The following is a 25,948-nucleotide window of genomic DNA, read 5'->3' as shown; positions in this document are numbered from 1 at the left end:
TTAAGTATTAGCTTGTATCTTAGTAAGGTGATCTTCTGAATCTTTTTTAGCCTTGGGAATTTCTAAATAACTAGATTATGTAGAGTGCTTGTGGTCCTTGTCTGGATACCAGATCTGCTTTTTGGAGGTGTAACTCCCAGTAAGCCTTTGTCTCTGCTCCCGCTCAAATCCTTCCGGGCTGAAGGAGTAACGAGGCAGGCAGGGCAGTCTCCCCAGCGTCCTGTTCTGGACACGAGCATGGAAAATATCCCAATTTGATCACCAACTCGACATGGTGTGGATGGTGTTGCAGCATCTCCTCCACAATAAAAACAGCCGGGGTTGACAAACTTTCTTTCAGGATAACATACTCCCACCTAGTGGCTCTGGTACATGCAGGAAACTGCACTGTGCAGATCTCCAGCAAACTGGGATCAGTTAACTGTGAAACTCTCATTTAAAAAAAATGAGTAAATCAGATGTTTTCTAAGTTCACCTAACTGCTCAGTAGGTTTAGAAATGTTGAGTTTTGAACCCCTGTTTCACTGTTGTAGCCTCTAACAAGAAATCAGGATGGAACAGTCAAACTGCCTAACCCCAATTTTGTTTATAGTTGCCCACAATGTAGTGGTGGTTCTTGTTTTAGTTTTTCATGGCAGTTTTGGTTGTGTCACTAAGCTTTGTAAGATAAACAGTAGCTAGATACAGAAAAGCATTTAAAAATCATCCTGTTATACTTAATGAATACTGTAAGAAACCCCAAAGATAAGTTATGGGATTCCATGTGTGTATAATATACAATTATATATAAAAATATGTATATATCTAAATGAAAGAATCACACAAAAACACAGGTTACATGGCTTCAGACTTTATTAATTGTGTCTCCAAGCGCAGCACTATACCCTTGAAGCCTCAGGAAAAATACAAAGAAAATTACACAGAAGCATCATAAGTTGTTTAACTGTAATTGGCATTGACAGTCCAGAGTTTCCTGACTTAAAAGCTAGTTAGCAGCTCACAGCAGATGGATTATAAATTATAAGGATGTGGCCTTGATAAATTGATGCCCTTTAGATTCTCAGAACAAGCTGTAATTCAAAGTCAACTAGGAACAGCCCAAAGAAAGTGGACTCTTTCAACTTTTCAAACTACAATTAAGGTGTTTAAAATATTTAAATTAGGAAAAGTAAAAATTAAACCTTGTTCTCCACTGTTGCACACAATGTGATTTATTTCCAGAGTTATGAAATAATCAAGGGGTAATGTGATACAAAAACCTTTAGCCTCCCTGGTAAACTTCTAGTTAATGTCTGGGTCAGGTCATGCACGTCCAGAATCTTTACAGTTTGACGCCTGACGCCTGTTTGGTTCCAATGCAGAAAGAGGCTCTAAGGCTTTCACGGAAGCTACCACAAATTCAGGTATTTTCTGACAATATTTGCAGAGAAATAAAAAAAATGAGCAGTGACTGAGAAGGAACTGTCTCCGATCTTTCCAAGCTCTCCAGCGAGGAACTGAGACACCAGCCGTGTGACAGAAGGAAACCCACTCCATAGGTCTTTGCACTTCACATTCTTGCGGAAGGAAAACTTTGGTTACAAGGTTGTTGGGGCAGTAGTCACTTTCAGAAGCACTAAAACCACCAAAACTCTTTAACTGCCTTTGTACAAACGTGCAAAGCATATACTGCCGTTTCAGCACTAATTTAAAGCATTTGCCTAAAAAGCAGATGGGGAAAGCATTCTGTACTGGTGGAGCACCAAAAGACCACAGTACTCAGGACAGGATTCTCCATCTTCCCACCTTCCCATCCTTTCTTCCCGTCTATTCCCTGACTTTTACCACTTCTTCTACCAACCCTTTGTGGCATTACTTTTTTCAGCAATTCCCATCTGCTCCTTCCCTCGGGGGGGTTAGTTGTATTGCCAGAAAACAGACTGTTTTGCTCAGTGATTAAAGGTATGGCTTTGTCACACAGGGCCCAGGTTTTTAAGAGTGAGATACTGAGGGAGCAAATAACAGCAGTTCTGGAGGTCACGAGGGAAAAAACAAGCAAAGAGATTTTTACATACCTTGTTATGTACATTTTACATCACTCTGCACTCAGCAATATTGATTTAATTCAGTTTACATCAACGAAATTCTTGATATACATATTCATCTAAGTGAAGAGAGAATATGCTTCAGGACCCATTTTTTTATATTCATTGCATATCTGCATGTTAAAATCACGTGGCACGTGCCTCAAAGTAGTTTACAAAAAAAAAAAAAAGCAATTCTGTATGATGTTTTCTCTACAATTACTATTTTCTTTCCTCACATGCTTATTCCAAAAATATCAGATTTTGTAATTTTATAATTAAAAAATTATTCCACTTCTTTTAAGGCAGAAAGCTGAACAAGACTGAACAGCACCTTTCACAAGAAAAGACCCTTCGGGCACCAGGATGCCTTGTTAGGAAAATCCTACTGAAACAGGCATTGCAGCTACTTGATAAACTGAAACCCCAAATAAAATGGACTGATTGATTGAAGTCTTTCTATACAGCTTACTATAATTAGATTTACAATCATATTATGTCTAGGTTTTCTTACAGAGACCTTTGTCTAAACTTCAAAGGATGTCTGCTTCCTTTTAAGGTATTTCCACTACCTACATATCAAACCCGTCAGACTGCAGAAATATTACACACCCTCTTTTCCTGCTCCAGGCCATAGCAAAATTTACACTGACCAAAAAAAAAAAAAAAAGCAGCTTATGCTTTTATTAAAGCATATTGCAACTGCAGTAATAGCCCACTCCAGGAATATATATGCTGGGGCTTGCTAGCATTCCAGTGAAACAGAAGTTAAAAAAAAAAATCAAGGACTTCTGCCTCACAGCTACCTAAAGTAAGTTAAGAGGAAAAGAAAAGCAACTGTCTGGTGCAGTGCTATAAAATAAAATGTGTAAGAAAAATACCTCCTTCACATTTTCAAATTCAGCCAAAGGAATAAATGTCATAATCCTGGCAAGACTGCCCTCATTCCTCATCCATCAGATTTGTGGCAGTTTCAAAAAGACATTAGTGAGGAAACTAACTCAGTATTAGGAAGAACTGTATAAAGATTTAAGGCAAATAGCACATTACTTGCAATTTAAAGTAATTTTCTAACCAGAATTTGTGCCAAATGCTTTTTGCAAATTATACTGTAACTCTTGTAAAATAATCCTAAAATAAGTAAAATAATCCTAAAACCAGTTAAGTACTAAGGTACTGATTCAATGAAGTAGTAAAAACTAAATATGCTGATTAATACTAAACATCATTCTGGCCATGGTCGTCTTCCCATCCTTAAGTAAATCTTATTTATAAATAAGTGAATTGAAATATGGGATTAACTTGGGATGAGCGGTATTTATATATGTATGGGGAGAGTGAAAGAAATTACAACTATAAGCAACTGTCCCTTTGCTGTGAACAGTTGTCACTTCTAGAAAGAGGAATTAAAACGTTAATTGCCCTGATTTAGATGTGGTCAAAAACCACACAGACACCTGAAATGAACAGGTGGTGACATTTAATCTTCAAGGCAATAGCTTCGGTTTGTTGGTCATTCAGAACTTTTAAATAGAGACATATAATTTGTGACATACATGATTATGGTATTATGCCATTATTAATAAAAGGATAATAAGCTTTGTCTTTAAGAAATAAGCTTGAATAGGTAAATGTCTGAAAATAGTGGCGTGACCATTTTACGGCAGGACATATTTGAAACTAGATTGCTAAAAGCTCTGTAACATATTCATAATAATGATGAATTTGCATGTCCCCAAATTAAAATTTCTGAGATTCTCTGCCTTATTAGTAAGTACAGTTGAGCATTTAAATCTTAGGAAAAGGGAGGGCAAGAAGTCTTTGCCAGAAGTATTTTGGCTGTGGCTGTTATTAAGCAAACATGGTTCATTTCCAACAAACTGAAATATTAGCTAAAACAGTAGGGATCAAAACCAGCCCTATTTCACCCAGGTGTTACTGGTCAACATGGACTTGCACCTAAACGCTCCCTGAAGTACAAACGCACCTCAGAGCACACCCTGAAGTCCGACATACAGCTTTTAACAGCAGATGTAAGCTGAAAGACACACACAAAAAAAGTCGCAGCCGGGTTCTGAAAAGTTAACAGCAAGCTCACAGGTTGCTCTCCTTTCGGAAGGACGGAGTTAAGGAAGGCGCTGGCAGGGGGTGCAGAAGCGGGGGAACATCAACCCTCCCTCAGGAGGGCCCTGAGGCTGCAGCACCGCCCCCACCCTCAGAGCTGTCACACGGCTCCACCCGCCGCCCCAGCCCGCGCACCGGCCGCACGCGACCCAGCAGGAGCCCTCTGCCCAACGGCCGTCTGGTTTAAAAGAGCTCGCGTGCCGGGCACGGCCCTTTGCCTCGCTGTGATTGGTTGGTGTCGCCTGTCAATTATGCCCGTGCCCACCCTGGCCGCCCGGTGATTGGCTGGGCTGGGGCAGAGCGAGGGAAAGCCGTGGCGGCGGGGCCAGGCGGGTGAGGTGGCTGGTGGAGGGGTAGGGTGGGTTGTTTTCCGCGCTCCCGGAGTGGTGCCGAGCGCCTAAGGGAGGGCTGGGGGATGTGCCGCGGCCTCGTCTCCCTGGGGACAGTGGCGGGTTCGGGCCCTTGCTGTGCTGTGGGGAAAGGCGGAGGCAGCGTGAGGGACGAGGGTGTGAGGAGATGGGGCCAGTGCGGATGCCCTCGTCAACGTGCAAGCCGGCAAGAGTAGCGCAGGGTATTTCCGGGGCTACTGTTTTTCTCTTTATTTTCTCTCCCTGTCCCAGTTGACTGTCTTGCCTCCTCAGGTGGTGTTTTGTCCTTGGGCCTGCCTGTGGCCCACTTGGTTCCTCTTGCTGTTTTCTTGCCTGAACTCCTCAGTGCCTCTTTGCCTCTCTGGGAGCACTGTGGACCCACTCAACAACTCCCACGATTTTAATCTGGTATCCACTTGCAGCTCTTAGAGATAGTGTTCTTCTTGGCTGGATGTTTGAACTCACTGAGATGAAGGAAAGATTAATTTATAGGTCTTCCTTGCCCCAGCTTTTTGTCTACTTCTGTATCTCATTAGGCCCAAAACTACGAGAGATTCTCTGATGATGGAATCACCGTGCAGCTTGTAGGCTGTGAAAAACAGTATATGCAGTTCACTTGCTGAATGGAGATGGGACGCTATTTATGGCAGATAGGAGTGATGCTTTTACTGCCATTGTCTGTCAGGAATCTCTTTGTACTGCTTCCGTTCTGGAATCTCATTTTGATGAAGCCAGGAGTTTAGGGATTGGCTTGTTTAATGACGAGCAATGGGTGTCGTGTAAATGTAACTTCACTGGAGTGGTGGTTGCTTGGATTTCTGCCACAAAATGAATACCATCTTGATAGAAAAGACAAAATACACTTATCTCCACTAAAAGTCTTATTTTTCTAGGATGGAAAAAATTGGAGTTGTATTTATTCGGTCACCATTCTAATTAAGGGATGTGTAGAGTAAATGATAGTGTCATATGAAGGCCGTTGTGAAAATGCACTGAAGAACAGTTTCATTATTACTTTGATTCAAACTATATTTGAAACGGCTAAGCTGTTGCGGAGGAGGTCCACCTTTGGACAGTAATATTGCATAACATGCATGAATGTGGCAGTGAGAGGGCCTTAATCACTCCATAAATATAGTGTATAATCTTTAGAGAAACCTAAGGTTTTTGAAAAGTAATTTTCAGTAGAACACATAATTGAAGAATAAAAGGTCTAGCAGACATAGAGCTGGTGAACATTTTGCATATGGAAGCAAAAGCTTGCTTAATGTGACCAGAAATCATTTGAAAGCCTTTATAGTTAAAGATGTGGGGGATAACATTTATTACATTAACTACTATGTATGGCTTTATTTTTACTAATTCTTATTTCTGGTAGTGGTAGAGAGTTACATAGTCAGCTGTCAGGTAAAATAAATAATGTGTGTAGGTAACAGTGCTCATTTGGATAATCAAGGTAAAAATAATAGTTTAGTTTGTACAAAAGCAGGAGAAGTGACCAGCTGAAGATGAGAAGGTAGCTTCAAACTGAATAAAAAGGATGTAACTGGTTTTGAACTCCCTTCCATTTTGGCAGTGTTCAGTTCAGTGCAACAGGTTTGAGCTTACTGAAGTGTTTGAGATAATTGGTTTCTTGGGACCTTGAGTAATGAACATCTAATGAAGAGACAGACATGTGAATGCTTATGCACTCTTTACTGTACTTAATTCAGTTTCCTTTATTCTGCGCTTTCCAGATACTTTATTAGTTGAGGCCTCAACTAGGAAGCTTAATTGTTCAGCAAATAATAGTGAGAAGGCAAGAAACATTTGTGTGAAATTGAAGCTGGTTTTAACTGTTTTTCTGGGAAAAAACAAACTGCTGAGATTTCAGGACATTATTTATTGGAGCCTGATCTTGAGGACAAAGCAAGCTAAAAACATAAGGGACATAAAAGAACAAACTACAGTTGTAGCTTATGTTACTGGTGATGGTTTTTTGAGCAGCATTTCTTTTCCAGGATGAGCGGCATAGTACTTGGACATAGTGTTTTGGGCAAAGGACTGAAGTGTTGAAAAAGGTTGCTTGTCTAAGTTTCGCAGAAACTTCCTGAAGGCAGAAAACTTTGGGCAAAGAAGGTACAAGTTGAGGAAGAAAAAAGAGGCAGTCAAAAAAGAAATCTGACTTGAAAGTGAATTTGTTTTAGGGGCTTGAAAGTTAATTTTTTTAGGGGCCTGACTAGTAAAGTTGGTAATCACCAAGTGGGTTCCTTGGTGTGATTTTCAGTCACTTAGATGACAGAAACCTAAAGCTGTTGTGCAAGATCTTGGCATGCCAGAGTAATAGTGGGCAGAACAGAAACAACTGTATTGATGAACTTTTTTGGTATTGGAAATTGGGAAAATGGATAAAGACATGAAAATAAAGACCCCAGAAGTGGGATTATTTCAAACCCTTTCTTTTGCCAGCCAGTTCTGCTGAATTTTCTTACATATTGGTTTTAATTAAATTACTTTTTTTCCTTAATTATTTGAATTATTTATATTAGTCAGGCATGGACTTAATATATTATTTTAAAGTATTTTTGTACTAAAATACAGTTTTAAAGTAATTTCTATAAAATGTAATAAGAAAGTGGAACTTGTCACTTTGAGTAGCATATAGGTCTCTACGTAACAGTGACAACATGATTTGTGGAAGAATTCATTATTGTACTTCAGGGGCAGCATACTTATGATACCACTTATGAAAGTTTGCTTATAGAATATATAGTTAGTGGTTAAAGTTCAATATTATCGTAGCTACAGAACAATGTTTTGAAAGCAAATTTATAGTAGTTGGATAAATAGGCAAGTATAGCATAAGTTGTCTTTTCTGTGCTTTGGCAGCTTCTGTATACTTACAACAACTTAGAATGATCTGAATTGAAATATTTGCAATGTTATGTTGAAGCTATTGCAGATATGCATGAGGAAAATAAAGGTGCAGCAAATGGATGTGGCAAAATCAGAAGTGGCACTCAGAATGAGGCTGCTTTACTGGCCCTGATGGAGAAGACTGGATACAGCTTGGTTCAAGAAAATGGGCAAAGAAAATTTGGTGGTCCTCCACCAGGTAAGCACTTTTCAGATTATGAATTTGGAGTTTATTTTCTGTAAGTAGAACTATACTGAATCAGACTGAAAATTTGTGTTGGCTCATGTCCCATATCTTGACAGTGACCAGTAGCAGATACTTAAGGAAAGACTGTAAGAAACCAAACATATACCGGGATCCTCATATGTTTTACAGTTCCAAGCAGTTTAAGGTTTCTTGTACTAGACTACGTTGAACATTAGCTCTTGGTGGATTTAAGAAATCACAGCTTTAGAAACAACTAAAGTTGACAGCAAAACGAATGTGGAGTTGGAAATACCAAGTGTGTTCCATATGACTGAGAACATGCTTGAAAATCTTTAGTGGCACAGAAGGGACAAACAAGTTGGTGATAGTAGGTATACCATGCTTTACTACTTCTCTTATCACTTGCATTGGCTAAAGCATTAGTTTTTTACAAACCTCTGTTCTCTCAGGTGGCATCAGTGAAGATAATCTAATTTATTTTGTTTTCAGAGTTGACTAATCTGTTCTTCATGTCTAAGATTTACCCCACCCCAGCCTTCATTCTGAGAAGAAAAAATTATAAATGCTGATCTTCTGGTGCTTTTATCATTCTTTGGATGTGTTTTTAACAGTGAAGTACGAACAGAGTTTATTGTTCATGTGTTCTTGTTCTTAATACACTAGAAAACAGAAATTATTGAGTATGTATCCATGTGTAAATAAAAAATAACAGTTGATAAAAGTCTTAGAGAATAAGTGAGATTGTATTGATGCTATAAAAACTACATTTTCATCTCCTTGGTTAATTTATAGTGGTTTGGGATTCATTGTCATGGTACAAACGGGAGACTTACACGATTGAACTGGAAAATTAATGCTGTGGTGAAGACAAACTTTGTCACTAAAATGTTTTTCTGTGTGCTAAATTATATTTCCACTAAAGTAAGTGACAAAAATGTAGAACTAAGTCCTGCAGTATATGGAGTATGTACTTTGCAATTTGGAAACAGCAGTATTGGATTTTCAAGATCTTACTGTATTGGAAGACTTAATTTTTTCTTGTGTACTAAATGCTGTTTCAAAAACATGTCTGATACTGTGATTAAGTAACTTAAAAATAATAAATCTCTTGAAATAGCCCTATCCCCTGATAAAATACTTTTGATGAAACTGGTGCTGGAGATTTAGTTAAGAGAAGATGAGTGACATAGGTAGTACAAGGAAAAGCCTTTGTTCACCACTTTAGATTTGCTTTCTGAAATAGATTGAAATTACTCTTAGTTTTAAGTAGTACTGATGAAGGGTATTTTTGTTTGAAGATGTTGCAAGATCATTCAACTTTAATGAATGCTTGTATGAAAACTGGAAACTAAGGGGTTTATCTTGTGCTGCAAAGGCTGAAAGTTTGTGAGATAAATCAATAAAACACAAATGATTGAATTTGTTATTGTTTTGAGTGAAGACATAGGAGAAGTAGTTCTGTAGATTTTATTTTTCCTAATTATATTTTGATATCATTATTCCCTTATTCAAGAGTTAACACAGGTTAAGAAAAAGAGTGGCTTCTAGATCATTTAGTTTGAACTTATGTGTATCTTAAACATGTACATTCAGCTCATTTATTATGTTGAGCTTGATGACTTTGGTTAAGACACATTTTCAGAAAGGTGGGATTTTCTACTCCTATACTTAGCTTGTTAAAATGGGTAGCATCTTTCCTGCTGAATTAGTGCTTTATTTTTAGTCTGAAATAGGTATTTTAAAGTTTCATTGATAAAACAACTAGTACCAGTTATTCTCTGTATTAACACTGTGTCAGTTACATTTATCTTAACATTTCTTGTTATTCTGATGAAATTAATCAAGTGCCTTAAATCTTTGTGAAGTATTTATTTTACTTTGAATAGTTTTCCTATTGTCATCACTGGCATCATCGATGTTCAAAAATGTTGCCATTAGTCCTTGTTGTATCACATGAAGTACAGGAACTCTTCTTTTTGAGTCAGGTTATGCACTTACACAAGCAGAAGGAAGGAAGATTCTTTGTGCTACTCTTTCAGTTCCTTCTCACTTGTGGCCTGTGATCCTGTATATGTATAAGGCATGCTCGTAAGGATGAACTGTATTGCTCGTTGCTATATGTACCTTAAGATACAGATGCATCAAAATTATTTCTCTTTGGAAGGTTTTGCTGTCTAGAGTTACATACATATTTCTACTAGCCTATATTAAAAAAGGCAAATGGAGCCCTGTATAATTATTTTGAAAATCACTCTGACAAAAGAACTGCAGGGCATCGCTGACTATGTTCTGAGGGCTCAGCCTGTTTTTAAGTTATTTAATATTTTTTTTTTTTTTACTTTACAATTATGATTTTTAATTAGAACATTAAGCAGTTTTAAGTGTATTTGTTTGGCAAAGTTACTTTTATTAATTAAGACTGTTAATCTTTTCTGAAAGTAGATGTGTTTGACAAGGTGTATCTTCTGTGAATCTGTTCATTGACATTAATTATATATCTCTCCTTTAAATCTTATGTAGTTTGATACTTACCTAGGCTGGAAATTACCCTGAGTTGCTATAAATGGTTTTCTAGGCCAGCTGAGACTTGAATGTTTGAGATGGTTTGTAAGAAATTACTGTTACTGTTTGTAAATGAAGAGTTTCATTGTGAATTTTGCTTGTTTAAGTTGTGGTTTCTGTAAGCTTGTGTTGCTGCCAAAAGAGAAGGTTTCACTGTCAGCTCTGGTTTTTTGCCACCATCTTGTTTATCAGACTGGCAGGTGTCCAGAGCAAGAAGCTGATTTAGCTCAAAATTATCCTAAAAATGATACTATTTTTCAACCTCAATTGGCAGCAGCACAGTTCTTGTTCAGATTATGCCACTCATTGAAAATGTATCTGTAGAGTGTTTAAAAAAAAAAAAAAGTGACATTTCATTGCTTTGTTTGGGTCATTTGCTTAGATTGCTGATGACATAATGATGTCATTAGGTATGCAAGTCATTCGAATGACATGGAAGAAAATTTGAGACAGCACGGATCTTACTAACAATGAGAGGATTATAACTCTAACATTGATTGAAGTTTGGTTACTTGAACTGCTGCAAAAAAATGAATCCCATAATCGTCCAGTGATCGATTGAATGAGAGTCAAGGAAACTCTGGTCAGTTGATAACTGCTTGAGGAATGGTGCTTTTGGTGAACTACTTCGTGTTTGCTCTGTCAAATACACGCTGCTTATTGGCAAATGTGGCACAGACTCTAAATCAGGAGTAATAATTTACTTCCAGTTGGCAGTAATGTGCTGTAAGGCTCAGTATTGTAGCTTTAAAATTAGAAGGCGAGTTTTTTGAATGGTGGATGTCTTTTACTTGCTGAGAATCACTGTTTAATCGCTTATCAGGCTGAGGATGGTAGTTAACGTTTGTCTAGTTAATAAACGAGAACATTGTTATTTAATTTAATGACTTCCATACACAATCAAGAATAACCTCCTTTTTTTCTTGATTAAGGTGTGCAGTTGCTTTTGTCTTTGGAGCTCCTAAATGGTGTACTGTTTGTTTATGCTCTTTTTATGTGGGCAACTGACTGGCGTTTGTGAGTGATGGCAGTACTAACTTGGAAACTGCCTCACTTGCTGTGTCCAGTCAGACCTCAGTTGAAGTGGTCATAAATGTTTATAAAGCTGAAAATAATAAATGTTATGTGGAACAGACTCATACGTTTACCTAGATCAGCCATGGCAGTATGGCTCCAAATGCATGTCAATTCTGATGCCTTGGTAGCTTTTCTGTGTTCCATGTGGTTCTTAGTGTACAGCACATAGATGAAAATTTATTATGTGATAAGAGAAAAATTTCCCAATTTTGTTAAAAATTCGTAGAGTAAATTATGTGCTCTTTGATACTTACATGAAGGGAAAAAAAAGTTAATTACAAAATCACCTAAATATAATTTATTCTGAACTTCAAGTCAAAGTAAAATATTTAATTATCTTTTTCTTTTAACTTGTCAGCAGTAATTTTTTTCATCTTGCCTCTTTATGCTTTTTCATTTCATATTACTACTTGCTTACCACATTTTGTGTTCTTTTGACCGGTTTTGTACTTGCGTTCTTTCTTGTGGAGAACCTTGTTTGTCAAAGCTTTAGAAAAAGCGGTTAGTGATGATTTGACTGTCTGCCTTTGAAACTTGAGTGTGATTTGTTTGTCTAATAAAAACAAAACAAAACAAAAAAAGGGAAAAAAAAAGCAAACACAAAAAACCGCTCCCAAAACCAAAACAAAACAAAACCAAAGCCCAAACAAATGAATTATGTCAACGAAAAATAAAAATTGTACTGGGAACCCTGACTAAAATTTCTTAAAATATGGACAAGAAGTATAGACAAACATTTGCAACTTTAAAATGTTAGAGTAGAAAATACAGCTTAAGTTCTTTCTCAGTTAGCACCTATCAGTTGTATTAATAACTGACATATAATTTTAAGGGGCAGAAATGTATTGAAATGTATATCTTACAGCAAACCTACCCATGTTTTAAATAATACCAGGTTCAGTGGGTTGTTGTACAGATTCCAGAGAAAGAAACAGAAGATGGAATTAAAAGAAATACAAAATGTGGGCTTGTGTCATTTTAAATGTATACATAACAAAAATGAGAATTAAATCGTGGATGAGTTTTAAATTGAGAGTAAAAACAAATAACTAACTCCTACCTCCAAATTATGGGGGGGTGGGAGGGAAGTGTGTCTGTCTGGCATTTGTACTAAGATTGTTGTTGGACACTTTATTTTAAGGTTGGGAAGGTCCTCCACCACCTCGTGGATGTGAAGTTTTTGTGGGTAAGATTCCTCGTGATATGTATGAAGATGAATTAGTTCCTGTTTTCGAGAGAGCTGGGAAGATCTATGAGTTCAGACTGATGATGGAATTCAGTGGTGAGAATCGAGGCTATGCTTTTGTGATGTACACTACTAAAGAGGAAGCCCAGCTAGCCATCAAATTTCTGAATAATTATGAAATTCGTCCAGGGAAATTTATTGGTGTCTGCGTAAGTCTGGACAACTGCAGACTCTTTATTGGAGCAATTCCAAAAGAAAAGAAGAAAGATGAAATACTAAATGAAATGAAAAAAGTTACAGAAGGAGTGGTGGATGTCATTGTTTATCCAAATGCCACTGACAAAACCAAAAATCGTGGCTTTGCATTTGTAGAATATGAATCTCACAGAGCAGCTGCGATGGCTAGAAGGCGGCTTATCCCAGGTAAACCTATTTGTAATTAAATGGAGTTTTGGGGGGGAGAATGTCTCAATTTTGCGGGGTTGGAATGGTGGATCATCCCTGTTTTTTTTAAGGGAGGATTTTATTTTTTTCTTGAGTTTATGAATTGGGGTTGGGTTTTATGGGTGTGGTGGCTTTTGTTTGTTTTGGGGTGGGGTTTTTGTTTGGTGGGGTTTTTTTTTAAGAAGCAATAATTTAAACCTTTCTGAGAATGAAAGAGCAGACATCTGTTTTATAAACACGAGTTTCTCTAATTTGCACCAAATTATGTTTTTCTTTGGACACACATTCAGTTTTCATTTGCATGTGAATTTTCTTAAAAGCTGAGCTTAACAAATGCAATACTTGGAATGTGTTCTTTATTTTCTTTGAGCGTCATGGGTGTTATTGATGTTTCATATTTTTAAAATATTTGAAAGTAGGTCTTTAATTTTCTACTAGAAAATAGTTTTAAGAGTTTAACAAGTAGAAGATGACTTTTTCTTTGTACCTTATTTTATACCTTTTGAGAGAAAATAGAAGGGATTAAATATACCGAAAGAGGAGGGAATAGGTAAAAGTACACTTAAAAAGGTAAATTCTGGAAGAGAAAATAAATAGGGAGGAAGTGAAACAATATAGTTGGAGAAGCAAAGTAATTAAAACAGATAATACAGCATTGGCCTTGCTGAAATGAATGATAAAACTCCCTGCATTAAGGCTGAGATTTAGGCAAGTCTTGAGTTAATCACCGACAGAGTGTAAAGGAGGAGGTTACCTAAGATTTACATAGGCCTTGCAAAGTAATGGGAGTGGCGTGGCCAGGTCACTGAATGTAAAATAAACTAGTTGTGTAATACTCAAAATGTTGGCTTGAAATGATAACAAGGTGCTTTGTTGTTTTGATTTGGTTTTTAAATTTATGGGTTTGATGTCTGCTGCAACATAGAGTAAGGCTTGTGCTAGTGTGTAGACATTTAGATGACTTTTTACAGGTACTGACCTTATGTTTTGAGGTGGTGATATTATCAAAGATGCTGTGTTTACTAGCTAGCAAAATATTATGTTGGTTATGATTGCTTTATATATGTGTGTATATACATATTTCAGAATCACAAAGTCTCTGTTTTCACAGCTTATGATGCTTAATGAACCCAAAGGGTATAGATAGAACATTTTGAATTTTTGCAGATTCTTACTTTCATTAATAATTTCAAGTAGTAATATTTTACGTATTTTGCTTAAGTAGATGCAGGCAACAAAAAAAGACCCTTTCATGTGGCATGCATCATGTTTGCTTTTTCTAGAGATAGTTGATAAGAATTGTTTTCCTCTGCACTTTTCTTATTGATATAATGCTTCTTTGCTGTAGGAACATTCCAGCTCTGGGGTCATACTATACAAGTAGACTGGGCAGACCCAGAGAAAGAAGTTGATGAAGAGACAATGCAGAGAGTTAAAGTATTATATGTTAGAAATTTAATGATGTCTACTACAGAAGAAACCATTAAAGCTGAATTCAACAAGTTCAAGCCAGGAGTAGTTGAACGTGTAAAGAAGCTGAGAGACTATGCTTTTGTTCATTTTTTCCACCGAGAAGATGCAGTTGCTGCTATGTCTGTAATGAATGGAAAGTGCATTGATGGAGCTAGTATTGAAGTAACACTGGCAAAGCCAGTTAACAAAGAAAGTACTTGGAAGCAACACTTCAATGGTCAGATAAGTCCTGGTTCTGAAAATCTCTTAGGGTTTCCTAACAAAGAAGATGGTCATCAAAAATCCATAGGGAAACAAGCAAGTCTTTCAGTTCGTCTTAATGGTCAGCACAGTCCAGGCCCTCCTGAAATAGAAAGATGTACATACCAGTTTTTTCCAGGAATAAAGCTTACTCCAATTAGCGTGTATTCTTTAAAATCCAGTCACTTCAGTTCTGCAGCAATGCATCTGGATTATTTTTGCAATAAAAATAACTGGGCACCACCAGAATACTACTTGTATTCAACAACAAGTCAGGATGGGAAAATACTCCTGGTGTACAAGGTGTTTATTCCTAGTATTGCAGACAGTTCCCAGAGTTACTTCATGCCAGACAAACTTTGTACAACAGTAGAAGGTGCAAAGGAACTGGCAGCACAATTCACACTTCTACATCTAGGTAAGCATAGATACTTTCAATTAGTTCTTAAGATCTGAAGCTAGAAAACTTACTTTAAAATTGTTGTTTGTGTATATATCTCAGTTTCTGCGTGTATCTTTATGAGATAGTCTACAGAATTGTTTCTCATATAGTCAGCTGAGTGTGGACCATCAGGCAAGAGCACTGAAAAAAACACTGTGTAAACATGTAGTCAGTGCATTTTTACTTTCATCTATCTACTGTAATGATTTATACGGAAGAACCAGATAATATGTTAAGTGACTTAGCTATAAGGTCATTTGTGTGATCATTATGGTGCTGAAAATGTATTTGAAAGGCTGTGTTCTTGATTTATGATCAATAGGGAAAACAGAAACAGTAGATGCATGTTCAGGTGAGTAAATACTTTTGGGAGATTAATAAATAGTTTTCAGAAGCTTTTTCAATTCTTCTTTATAGATATTCTAAAGGCTATAGCAGAGTATCATTACATGCCTTTACATATATTATCTTTGGGTAAAGAGTGCTGTCATTTAATGTTCTTCTTTTTAGCTAGAAAATGGGAGAAAATAGGGATACAATTATTCTTAATTAGTTTCTAATCTAGTAACTTGATTTATATATGTTCATTTCTTAATATTAGAATTCAACTACTAGATAATGGATTTTTTTATATTATAAAAAAGCAATGGTAAATGTTATTTTCGTGCCTAAGATGACAGATCACTGCAGTTTTGACAGTGTTATTGGTGTTGCTCCATAAAGTGAAATACATAAATAATACAAAACATAACACTCTTGCCATGTAGTTCCTGCCCAGCATTTTTCAGAACATTCAGCACACAACATTCAGAACACAGAACTGATTTATGGTGCCAGGTTGTTTCATTAGTAGTTGTAGTCATCATCTCATCAGACTTCATCCTCAAAGAAATCAGAATTTGGGCTCAGATTTGGTACTCTCTTTGGTACTCAGATTTGAATGTTGTCACAGAGCCATACTACAAGGGTTTGGCATCTCATGCTTCCAGGCAAAGCTTTGTATAATTTATTCCACTTGCTCTTTTGAACAGCTTCTTTTCTGCTTAGTTAGCTCTTTTTCTGGCCTTTATATCCTGGTGTATTTGAAGATGAAATAGTACTCATCTTTATAATTTGGCAAGTATTGTGAACCATCATGTAATTTCTCTTAATTTGCTGAGTAGCATTCTTTTGTATTTATTGCATGGTTTCTTTCAGCATTAGATCAGTATCGTAAAATTAATTTTTGCTTGTCTTTTGTAGAACCATGTAAGTACTTTTCTATCATTACAAAAAATGTTTCTAATCAATCCTAGAGCCAGAGGTGTGTGTTTGTATGTTTTTTCTTTTTTCTTTCTGTGAAGAATTACGTTGGACACAATAGGCTTGTTCAGATAATAAAAACTAGTTTCTTGTCTAATGGTGTAGAGAAAGGTGTGTTTTTTCTTGTTTTTGTGTGTGTGTATGTGTTTTGGTTTGGTTTTGTTTTATTCAGAACTGGAGCTATGCCAGAGTTGTTTGGGATGGAGTATTTTTCATTTCTGGAGTGGTGGTAGGCAAGTTCTTTCCAAGTTTCTTACAGTATTTAGGAAGTTCCAACAGGTTATGCTTGAGTAACTGTTATTTCAGTTTATTAGCAGACCTTAGTGTTTTTACACGTTCTAGTTTAGAATATTTGCCTTCTTAAGCCATGGACTTCCAGGTTTGAAAGGAGTGGCGTTCTCTGTGGAATGTATCTATTGTGTGTGGGCCAGGTAGTGTCTGAGGCATCAGACTTGTTATCCTGTATAGTGCAATCATGGAGAGAAGGACAATGAGATCATACAGTACACTAAATGATAATTTTCTGATTAGCTGTGCAGGCGTACAGGACCCAGGACTGCACCCACAAGATTTAAAGCTTGATTTTCCTTTAGGAATGGAAGGAGGAGAAATGAGGACAGATAAATAAGTGTTTATTAAAATGATATTACTTAATAAGTTTGGCCCAGTGAAACTAAATTTTCAGGGAAACATAACCAGAAATAGTAACTGAAACACTAAGTGGAGTCCTCTGTTGGTGATGACTGCTTCTGTGCCTGAGAAATGCTTTAGGAAGTACGTTTCTGGTCCCCTCTCTTACCTGTTTTTTTTTTTTCCTCACCTTTTCTGGTTTTGGTGGATTGGAAATGTTATTGCATGGATTGCATGGATTGGAAATGTTATAGGAAACTGTTAAAATAGTACTTCCATCCTTCTCTTCCTAATATTGCTACTTAGCACTTGTTCTGGAAGTCTCTTGGTACTTTGGCTGTGGTGAGATTTTTTTTCTTTTTTATGCAATTTGTAGCAGATTTATTTCAGGCTTGACTTGGTTTTGTTCCAGCTTAATTTATACACTGTGCTGAAAGAAACATCTGGCGCTAAAAAAAAGTTGCTAGATTTGACAGAGGATCCCTTCTCACTGAAGAATGTTGTATGGCTTGGCATGTTGAATGATGCTGCATGGATGCATGTGTTGCGAGTGGGTTTGTTTTGTTTTTGTAAGTAGCAGTGATTTTGAGAAAAGTCCAAGTGTGTTACTTCTGGGAAGCAACTTATTATAAGCACACATGTACAAAGATGACACAGGGAATAATTCTTCCTGGTAAGTAACTTCTCTTACAGGAAACTTAATTTTTTTGCCCACTTGATTTTTGATTATGTGTATGGGTTGTGTTTTTGTTTTGTTTTATTTTTTAAGCATATAAGCAGATGAAGGTAAGTGAATCAGAAAAGGCTGCTTTGATAGAATCTTAAAATTGGAGTATTATGATTAATAATCTCAAAACACTCTGGCTTTTTCTTGGTGATATGTATTTCTGTATTTACTTTTACATAGCAGAATACTTGGTTGTTACTGAATACAGTAGTCCTGAGCAGACAGCAGTACAAAAATTAACCACTTGGTGTCACCTGAATATTTTGAAAATTATGCTTGGAGAAAATTCAGAGAGCTATGATTTCACTGAAAGATGAATAAACTATATTCTAATGTTACTAGATAAATCATGAACAGATCAAGCCAGTGAAAAAAACTGAGGCTTTTTAAAATACATGGAAATTACATGTTTGGATGGCCATTGTGAGAAGGGGAGCAGAGCTACATGTTGAAGTTCCAGAAGGTGAATAGGGAGGCAGAGAGAACAGAATAGGGGAAAACCTCAATGCCCTGTAGGGGAAATTAGTACCTTTTCCATTAATTTGAATCTCATTCCAACACAAATAAGTCTGTGTCTTTAGAAGTTGCACAACACCTTAGTGTTTTTTGCAAAATGGTGCTTGCCCGTTACATGAGGTACCCAGTTAGAAAAACATGTAAGTCTTCCTTTTCTTGCCTGTCTTGGAGGCAACTAGATGTGAGGCAGCCCCAATTGGGAGACTGAATTACTGTGCTAATTAACACAGTCTCTATATTCCGCCTCTGGTCCAGAAGCACTATTGGTGCAGAACCAATCCCAAAATAGGAGGTGTTATTTTTCATTCAGGTGCTTTACATCAGTAATGTAGTTTTGTAGCTTATGGAGTCAAGCTGGGTCATCCAGATGACTTTGAAGTATAGATGAGAACTTGAAGTTGCATAGATGTGCTCTGAATTGTAGGAGAACTTGCACCTCCCTTCCTTTAGTAAGAGTAAACATATTAACCCTGAAAAAGCAGAACATTCTTCTGAGAATGTGGGGTTTGTTTGTTTTCTCTTACTGCTGGTGGAATTCCACTGGTTTAAGGAAATACCAGAAGATGTCAGAACATCTTTATAGTCCTTAAGATAACACCCTGTGTGTAGCAAAGGTTGAGGAGTGCTCTCCCTACTGAGTCTGACTTAAGGGTGATAGGGAAGAAGGGAAAAAGTTTTGGTAAAGTTTCCTCAGTTCCAGGGATCTGCCAGGTTTTAGGCATGTGTTCCACAACAGGGTATTCTTTTGTTCACTCACGCATGCTATTCTATGTGGTGTCTCCCTGAGACACAATTTAAGAAATTAATGTTTAGGTAGAAGAGGGTATTTTAAAACATTTAAGAGAAAGTATTTAAAAGAAAAATATACTGATAAATCTTTGAATCAATGAAATGCATTTTAGTAATTAACTTAGCATGTAAACCACATAGAATGTATATAGTAAACTGTACTGAAACAGGTGAAGCAAGCATTATATCTTACTAGTATGAATTCACTTGTTTATGTACTGCATGCCGTAGCAATTTACAAGTCAAGGATAAAACTTGTATAAACTAGTTCAAGAGCCTGTACTCAGCATCTGGGTCTTGGAACAAACATATCAGTAACTGCTGTCCTAGATTTTGGATGTTAAACGTAAGGGTGTCACAGTTCAAGTGAAATGTTTTTATTTTACTATTTTGTTGTAAGGGTTTTCTTTACTTCAACGCTACCTTGGTTTGCTTTATCAAAATTAACTATATTGCTGTTGGAACAAGCAACAGCAAGGTATAAAATGTAAGATGTTTTTAAAAAATACAGAAATTGCTGGCTTTGTTTAGCAAATAGAGATGATTAGTGCTGATTGTGGCGGGGGGAGGATGGTTTAGTGATTTTTAGAAAGGCTTAGATGTTCCTTAACAGTATGAAGTTAAAAGTCTTAAATATTTATCAGATGACTTACACATAATCGTTTCTATCACAGCCCCTGAGCAAGCATATAGAACTTTGCTGTCCCTGAATGCAACACTGTGGGATAGTAGAGGTGAGTGAACCTCCCAGGATCATCTTTGGTGCAGATTTTTGCCCCCTCAGAGACATTGTCTTAGCTGCACTGTTTGGGCTGTTTGTTAGAGAAGTTGGTCTCAACATTAGTTCCTCACATATGCACCTCTGAGGAGCCTTGTAGAAATACTCTGTCCAGTTTGTTTGTTTGTTTCAAAGGAGAGCGTAGCTCTACTGCTGTAGACCTGCTGATGGGTCACCTACTCTGATGCTCACATGGATTATGCATCACAAAGGAGTGTTACGGCTTTTACTCCTAAAATGACTCCAAGTCATTTTTCAGTAATTTATGTATTATTTGCACTTCATCTTTGGTTTAAATTAACGTTCAGAAGTGGAGTCATTAACTAGACTGGTGGCTTTAACTATTTCTTTGGGTAGGCAGTTTCATGTAGAAGAAAGAGATTAACATCTCCTTTGATTTGCAAAAAATATTATTTTTAACCTTCTACAGTTCATGCTACAAGGGGAAATGTGCTCTTTTTTTCAAATATGCTATAATGGATGAATTTAAGTGTGGATGCCTGTCACTTCTGAGACCCCTTCATTTTTTAAAATGGGGATTACCGTCTTCTCTGAGTGTTGTGAGACTGGTTTTTAAAAGCTTATAAGGCAGTTTGAAAATAACATTAAATCCATGCTCGGTGTTAACTTTATTGCTGGAAGCTTCTAATCTGAGTCACCCAGGATTAGTCTTGAAGATGCAGTTATTCTTCTGTTGCCCCTGCTTATGGGCAGGGAACATAAATTTCTAAATCTGGGCCTGTGTAGAACTTGCAGAAAAATCAGTAAGAAAAATACAACAATGTTGGACTATGTTCATCCATGAAATGACTTGACTGATTTCAGTGCAGTCATTCACTTCAAAACAGGACTGGATTTAGTGCCCTTTTCTAGTCCATTGATGACCATAGTGAGGCTGGGTCATGTTTATGCAGTGTGTATATGGCAGAATTTGTTACCTGGTTAATAGTACACCCCAATGTAAAGTGTTAAAGATGCATTATGAATGCTGCTATATATATATGTATACACATATATATACTCACGTATATATGTATAAGTAACAAATTAATACAGCTCAGAATCTATTATGCACATTGAAGTTGTCTTCGTGACTATTTTGTGTTCAGTGGGGGTGAAACAAAGGGTCATTATTGTAAAGTTTGGTTAAAAATATGTACATACTGATAAAATACATTAATTACCGAAGAATGTGCGTTTCTTTAAAAGTATAAGGCTTTTAGGAAAAAAAAGCTCTGAGATGTGTAAGTTCTCATTTTTCATTTATCTTTATTACTAGGTCCTTTGTGATGTTGCTTAAATTGTTGACTAAATAATTTTGTAATGATTTGAGTTAGTATTAGGGGTGCAAAGGAAAGGGAAGAATACAGTGTTGGCCTAAGACTGTAAATCCTTTCAATACATCATTATCTTAGGTTCTTTAATAGTTAAGTCCATCTTGGAATAGGTAGTATAGTATGCTTGCTAAAATCAAAACTCTCTTTTTTCCCTCCTTCCCCCTCTTTTTCTGCAGCCAACTGCACACCCTATTTGGCTTGAATTGCCCTGAAGAAGAAGAGTTTGGAATGTGTTGCTTTGGATTTCGCCATGAAAGAAAAAAACACCACACTGATAAATAATTACTGGAAATTCACATTACATGTTCTATTGATGAATAAGTCTTCAAAGCACATGTGTGTATTAAACATTTAACTTTAAAGATTAGTGACATTGAATGTTAAATCGTTTGGTTAGCTTGATTAAATTTGTTTTGAAAAGATAATTTGTTTAAAAGATTTTTATTACCTGCAATAGTTTATACAACAGTGTCGTATTTTTAGTGTTGAAATAATTTGCTACAATTCCTACTCTTGTATTTTGAGCTTCACGCAGAATTTTTACAGCTTCTGTTGTAACTAATGCATCTTAAGCAAACATTTAAAAAAAAAAAGGCAACACTGAAAACTCACCACCCTGGCAACCCTGCCTTTTCATACATAAACATACATACTATGAAACTTAAATACCACCCTCAGATTTGTTGCTGTAACTCGATGCAAAATCTTATAGGAAGAAGATGTCCAATAAAATCTTTGTTTCTGGTATAACGTTGCATAAATGGAGGAGTGGTATTTTGAGGGGCTTTATGTTGACGTACCATCAGGCTCCATGAGATATCTTGCTGTAGTGATAACGTAGAGGTTCAATATCTTAGATAATTCTTTGAGACAAAAATGGGCAACAAAAACATCTTGACGCGTACAAGTTATGTGTACTTTTATGTACAGTTCACTAAGTTGCATTTTTGGTTGTTAGCACCTTTCTGCTGGGACACGTGCATCCATGGTCACAGAGGCCTGACTCTTACCCAGGCTGTCCCTCATAACCAGCACTTCTCTTGCCTGTGGTTGCCATGTTGAACAGCAGCTTGCTCACTTTCTAATCAGGCCATGTTCTTCTTAAAAACATCATTTAGCATTAAACTGAAAATAGTTTTCAAGTTTTTAAATCGGGTATATGTAATTCATTTTGAATGAGACATTTTTATTTTTATTGTGACTATTTAGCATTTCTCAGGAAAGTGCCTTATTTATTGAATGATAAAAAATAAAAGCCTTTTTTTTCTGTTTTTTTTCTTTAATCTGAAACTAATACAGTAGATCATCCTTCTTTTTGAATTTGGGGTATAGTTTCAGTTCCTGGTCAAGGAATGGGCTAAGTAGCATATGTTAAGAATCTAAGAACCTGCCCTATGCAAGTATTGGTTGTAAGCTGTTGTGTCTGAAAAGTGTTTGTCAAAAATGGAATATTATGTAGACAGAAAACAATGCAATGGAAAGATATAAAGTTGAATATTTTTTTCTTAAAAGCAGTCAACTGTTGTGGTCCATTACATATTTTAGTTTAACCTACTTCATCAGCATATTAAATTGTCTTCTTTTGGTGTTAATTTAGGTGCAGCTATAGCAGTTTAATTTTATTTGCATTTAATATTAGCTACACAGCAGTTGTTTAAATGTTGTAATTTTTAATGTTGAAATCATGTGTTTCACTTCTGTACTTGAATTAACATTTATATTAAATTTATGCTGTTAGTATTTGGTGTGTGTAAAAAGAAAATATTTATTTTACACATGGCACCTTCACAAACTTACTTTACAGGATTTACTTTGCTTTCTCTACTAGCAAGATATGGCCAGGGGCTACAGTGCAGGTGCTCTGCTGAGCAAGCAGAAGGGGTAATTAGGTGGCTTAGTTAAACCTTGAAAAAAGAAGAGTCATTTTTAATACACAAGTTTGCTTAGTAGTGTCTGTCACATTTGACAGTTGCTAAACTGTTATGATTTCCCTAGAAACTGTTTGGAGGAAAGAACAGGGGGTTGCTTTACTTCATGTTTAAACTAAGTGGCAGCCTGAGAATTCTAGTCTACAGACTATTGAAATGATCTTGACTTTTTATTTTTCAGGTGTCTTGATTAAGACTCACTTTTTTATTGCAAGTTTTTTATATAGACATCTTTAGTGACACCTTGAAAACACCGTAGGCTTTTTGCATGTGCAAGAAAGATTTGGTAAGACAATACTCTGTAATAGTTTTAGTGGAAACCTGAGCCAACCGAACCTAGGTAGAATTGGCATTGTTAGCTACTGGAGGGAACTGGGTGATGAGCTGCACAAAGATTGCATAGCATTAAAATGAATACCTGTAGGAGAGGTGACTTACCCAGTGAACAAAAGGGAGGTACTGACCAGTACCGTAGAAAGCTGTGGGATTGTATTTGTCAGCTGTCTAACATCCTTCTTGGTCAGATTTCTAACCCTGCTCCCATCTTAAAGCAGTCTTGTGCAAAAAGGAGTTTTGTTACAAACTAGCAACTCCCATCATTATTAACAAGAGCATGTACCTTGGCAATTATTTTTAGTATTCCCAACAAGTGTGATTGTACAAAACCATGATAAAACATTTGAGTATAATGAGTACTGGGTGGATGTAAGCCAAATACAACTCTCAAAATTTCGTCTTTGTTTTGCAGATAAGAACAAAGGTGTGAGGAATAAGCAGCTGAAGCAGGAGTAGCACTCAGTACCTGTAGTTCAGGTTTTTGAAGTTTATTTAGGACACATCATTAAAAATCTCTAATCAGTGTGCAAAATTGCAAGCATAGTTTTCATATTTATAAGAGTCTCACTGGAGCTTATTAACCTTGAAAAAAACAGCAACAACAACAAAAACAACAAAAAGCCCAAAACAAATCACCACCATGTATTTCTTCTTAAAATTGTTAAAAATGTGACGAAGGGAGAACATGGTGTCACATATTTTTTACAGTACTGTTGTATAACATAAAAGTGAATCCGTATATGATCCCGTTCTATAATTGGTGTAGAAACTAGAAGTCCCTCTGAAAGTAGAGGTTACTGACTTTAGTGAAACAAAGCTTTGTTCCTTTGCGCTAAACCCACTGCATTAAAAATTTTCTCTAAATAAGAAAAGGTGATCCTTTTTCTTACACTTGCCTTTCTCATTGGCTTCCTTTTTTCACCCCTGCCTCCCCTTTTTTTTTTCTTTTTAAACATTATTATTACTACCTTGTGGTTGGTGACAGATGATAAAACCCATGTTATGGAGCAAGGGTGTTATGGGCAGTGGCCTTTATCTTCCAACTCTGATTTTTTTAATTTTGTTTTTGTGGGTTTTTTTGTGGGGTTTTTGTTGTTGTTTTTTTTTTTTTTTTTTTGGGGGGGGGTGTTTGTTTGTTTGGTCTCTTCCCCCCTGGTAAAAAAACAGTAGATGGGGTGGGGGAACTAAGGCTGTTTGTCACCAAGAGCTAGCATCCTATATAATAACACAAACGAGCTATTAAATTAATGGGAATTTCTTTTAAATAGGAAACAGTATTAAAGAGCAAGTCAGCTGGGCGTCAGTAGGGTAGCATGCACTAACGTGCACTCTTGAGGTAAAAGCAACCCCCAAAAAATGAGTTATTACAAGTCTTCTCTTTCAGTGAATTTCTTAGGAGAGCTGCTATGCTTAACAAAGAATGACCAGTTCATCATCTCTTCATGCTATTTAGTGTTCAACTTAATGGACAGGCAGAGGAAGGTAAACGGGTAATGATCCAGCAGTCTTAAATGTAACTTCCTTGCAGGTAGAGAGAGCCCTAATAGACCCCAAAATGGCCAAGAAAAGGGAAGGTTTAGAGCAGTCACTTCAAGTTCCATCCCTCATAGTTTTTCACAATGCTAACAAAACTGTTATGAGTTACCACAACTTGCGATCATTCGAATTATGAGTGGCTGAACACTTAAGGTTCAGAAAAAGTAAAAGCACTTGCCCTCCTCACTACTAATGAAATAACAAACACCGTTGACATCCTCAGGGGGCAAAGCCCGAGAGGCAACAAGCACTGGTGGCTCAAGTCACCTGAATGGCACCAGGCATATGGGACCAGGATGAGGACAGGCCTTCTCCAAACGCACTGCAAAACTACCATGCAGAAGCATTAATTGACAAGAATTAGCTAAGTATACCTCAACAATAGCTTAATTTTTGTTTAAATGATCTGATGTAGCTTTGGCCTTTACTGCAGAAGGGCTTAGTTTTTGGAAGGCTAGTCCTTTTCTTCAAAAGAAGCTTTTCTATCTCAAAAAAATGTCAACAACAGCCGTAGAACAATGGAACAACACAGCCATTTTTGAACCAGGTGGAATTTTTAGAACTCTAGAATGCAAATACCTGCTCATGGGAATTGAAAGAAAATATTGCATACTGCTTAAAGGTGGGTGAAATTTCTAGAAGTACAAGGACACTTCAAAAAGAAGCCTTCAAAACCAGTCTTACGTTTTGAGAATGCAGTGATGCTTGCTTTTAACTAAGGTGCCAGATAAGGCTTTAGAGTTGAAAGAGGTGAATAATCCAGGGTAATAACCACTGAACACAGTACTGGCTTGTAGATTAAACAGTAGTGATTGTACTCTGCATTTTAAAACCTGTGGTGCTTCAGAAAGAAGGCAGAATGTTGCTGTTTTTAGAAGGGGAGAGGAAAGCAGTGAGGTATGGAAGTTTATGACTGTCACAAAGTAATCGACCCAATCAGAAATTGAAATTAAGCAGCTCAGGAACCACAAGCATCTACAAAGGGTG

General features: G+C 36.7%; 1 protein-coding gene and 1 long non-coding RNA gene across 6 annotated transcripts in view; one reads left to right on the top strand and one right to left on the bottom strand.

Moving 5' to 3' along the window:
- RBM46 (RNA binding motif protein 46) overlaps window positions 1-22,815 on the top strand; it is a 28,038-nt gene extending 5,223 nt beyond the window's left edge. Inside the window, exons 1-7 of one of the 5 annotated variants that reach the window (XM_065836946.2) lie at window positions 4,492-4,520; window positions 6,556-6,673; window positions 7,488-7,649; window positions 12,439-12,906; window positions 14,276-15,058; window positions 19,721-19,780; window positions 21,338-22,815. In XM_065836946.2, the coding sequence (XP_065693018.1) occupies window positions 7,499-7,649; window positions 12,439-12,906; window positions 14,276-15,058; window positions 19,721-19,780; window positions 21,338-21,363 (1,488 nt within the window). In that variant the 5' untranslated portion in view covers window positions 4,492-4,520; window positions 6,556-6,673; window positions 7,488-7,498 and the 3' untranslated portion in view covers window positions 21,364-22,815. Of the gene's footprint in view, window positions 1-4,484; window positions 4,521-4,572; window positions 4,759-6,555; window positions 6,674-7,487; window positions 7,650-12,438; window positions 12,907-14,275; window positions 15,059-19,720; window positions 19,781-21,337 lie in introns of those variants that run through there. The other 4 variants (XM_065836944.2, XM_065836947.2, XM_065836943.2 and 1 more) reach the window with 4 other exon arrangements.
- LOC136100735 (uncharacterized) lies at window positions 1,002-4,358 on the bottom strand. Its single transcript, XR_010651252.2, has 3 exons — window positions 4,051-4,358; window positions 2,055-2,143; window positions 1,002-1,556 (listed from the first exon to the last, which is right to left on the bottom strand). It is a non-coding gene; the product is annotated as an uncharacterized lncRNA (long non-coding RNA).
- Window positions 22,816-25,948: the final 3,133 nt, after the last annotated feature.

This window comes from Patagioenas fasciata, chromosome 4 (assembly GCF_037038585.1).
Source record: "Patagioenas fasciata isolate bPatFas1 chromosome 4, bPatFas1.hap1, whole genome shotgun sequence".
Classification (NCBI taxonomy): domain Eukaryota; kingdom Metazoa; phylum Chordata; class Aves; order Columbiformes; family Columbidae; genus Patagioenas; species Patagioenas fasciata.
Note: the sequence above shows the minus strand (reverse complement) of the source record. Positions and strands in the feature narration are given on the sequence as shown.